General features: G+C 49.7%; 1 protein-coding gene across 2 annotated transcripts in view; it reads right to left on the bottom strand.

Annotated features, from left to right (window-relative positions):
• LOC116052816 (LIM domain-binding protein 3-like) overlaps window positions 1-2,500 on the bottom strand; it is an 89,917-nt gene that overhangs the window by 40,381 nt on the left and 47,036 nt on the right. Inside the window, exon 4 of one of the 2 annotated variants that reach the window (XM_035992018.1) lies at window positions 996-1,018. The exons of the other annotated variant lie outside the window; for it this stretch is intronic. Within the exon in view, the coding sequence (XP_035847911.1) occupies window positions 996-1,018 (23 nt within the window). The remainder of the gene's footprint in view (window positions 1-995; window positions 1,019-2,500) is intronic. 2 annotated transcript variants of the gene reach the window in all.

Here is a 2,500-nt window from a genome sequence, read left to right on the forward strand (position 1 = left end):
TCATTGTTATTTTAACAGAGCATTAGTAAAATGCTCCTAGGCTCGTGCACAGCGTGCACACTATGCTTGTTACACACACAGGGACGCACAGCAGCACACACACATGCAGAAGATTACTAATAAAAATATTACGGTGCAAATCCTCCATCATAACAGCAATGCTCCAAGGTCCAAACATGCCTGGCTTTTAAAGGGAATGGGAGATGATCTCTGATTGGTTGATTGCATGTTACGCCCAAAACACCCCTCTGATTAATGAAGACACTAAGTACAACCCTTTAGAACCATGCACCCGGCACACGGACCCTTTTTTACCGCCGTCAAACTAACAAAAGTGGATTTGGACACGCCCTAAACACACCTGCGCCAGGTGCTTCACGCCGTGCACTCAGATCTTCTACATGTGTGTGTGCTGCTGTGTGTCCCTGTGTGTGTAACAAGCATAGTGTGCACGTGCTGTGCACGAGCCTAGGAGCATTTTACTAATGCTCTGTTAAAATAACAATGAAATGCTGCGTTATTGACTTTAGACCAGGTTTTTGTTGGTCAATGGTGCCATCACTTCCCACTGCCTCAAGATAGTAATACTCCCAGAATGCACCTGAACACACCTCCCTGTAAGACCAGCACGCCCAGAATGCACCTGAACACACCTCCCTGTAAGACCAGCCATGGGCCACAGATGGGCGCAGGTGCATTTGTTATTTAAAGACGCGGGCGCTGGACGGGAAACTGACAACTGCGTCAGGCTTTGCGCTGCGCCCTGTGTCTGTGGAAACACAAACAGAAGCAACCAAAACTATTTCAGCCATGGTTTCATTAGCTTATAGTAATTTTACCCAGCTGTCTATTATTGGACAATGATGTACAGACGATTAAAAAAAGGCAACAGGCAGCACCACGCCATGACACCCACAGAACCAAACCATGCCTTAAAAGGACCAAACGGCAGAGACGAGACACACACGATGCACTCAGCAGGAGAGGATACTAACTTGGGAGCAGCGGGGGTGAAAACCTTCGACCGGCAGCAAAGAGAGAGACAGAAAATGAAGTCATTAGAAAACACATTCCCAGATTGTTGCGTGAGTTGTATCAGGCTACAGAGAGAGGGAAGGAAGGTCAGATATGAAACCAATATCTTCTGAGAAGCCTGGAGGCTACAGAGCTGTGAACAGAGAAACATCTTCCACAGAGTCCGCTCAGGACGCAGACTTTGAGAAGATTCTCCTGACACAGTTCATGTTCATGTGACTCAAGTTTACTAGCCAGTCCCTCCAGAAAAACGTGATTATGCGATCGCATAATTCAATGCACAATCAGCCAAAGTCCGCTTATTTATGCGGGGGGGAGGGGGCCGCATTTTTTCAAATACGGCGCACTTTCGCTGCATAAATTGACGATTTCCGCACAAAATATGCGGGGCTTGCATGATTTCATAATCCCCGCATTTTCGGTGCAAAAAAGTCCCATATATCTTAGCAGAAAGTTGAAAAATGTTGCGTTTACTTCACACAAGAGCAGCCATTTTCCACCGTTGCCATGGGAACGTTATGAAGTGACGTAATTACGCGACGTGAACATCATCGAAAAGCTGCAAAACCCCGCGATGAAGCCACAATGAAACCGCAGTTTTTGCAAGTTCCCGCAATTTCATCGCATAAAATTGCATAAATACCCCACATATTTCATTGCATTTTTTAAGAAAACGCGACGCATAATCAAGGATTTTTGCCCCCAACAATCACAAAAAAACTCTCCTTTTTTCTGGAAGGACTGACTACAGTTGAGACACCTAAGGCTATGTTTAGATGGAAACGATCTCAAGAGAAAACGCAGAAGGGGCGTTGCGTTCTCACTTTTTATTCCGCGTTTAGACGAGAGTTTTGGGGAGGAAATCTGCGTGCATATGGTGACGCAAAAGCGTGTGAAATTCGATGTAGTGTGCACACCAGGCGGCTATGTGGTGGTGTGAAGCACTGACACACACCACCACCAAGTCCACGCGCCTGATAGAACCTTCCTTCTACTTCTCTCCCTAGTAGTGCCAAACCAAAACATGTCAAAGCGAACAACAAAAGCTGACAATTTTGTCTGGAAAAGACGAGGAGGTGGAGTTGCATGTTTGTCTGATGATGACCGGCAGTCGACCGTGATAAGCCACAGCACGGCACCCACGGGAGCACTACCAATATCCTGATCCTCGCAGCCCTTCAGCCCTGCTGAGAGCGAGAGGCAGCGGGCAGAGGAGGCTGAAGAAGACCCTCCTCTGCCCGCTGGCCGCTGCCCGCTGCCCGCTAGCCGCTGCCCTCTGCCCTCTGGCTGCTGGCCGCTGGCCGCTGCCCTCTGGCCGCTGCCCTCTGCCCTCTGGCTGCTGGCCGCTGCCCTCTGGCCTCTGGCTGCTGGCCGCTGCCCTCTGCCCTCTGGCTGCTGGCCACTAGCCGCTGGCCGCTAGCCTCTGCCCTCTGCCCACTGGCCGCTGCCCTCTGGCCGTTGCCTC

Source organism: Sander lucioperca, chromosome 15 (genome assembly GCF_008315115.2).
Source record: "Sander lucioperca isolate FBNREF2018 chromosome 15, SLUC_FBN_1.2, whole genome shotgun sequence".
Lineage (NCBI taxonomy): Eukaryota > Metazoa > Chordata > Actinopteri > Perciformes > Percidae > Sander > Sander lucioperca.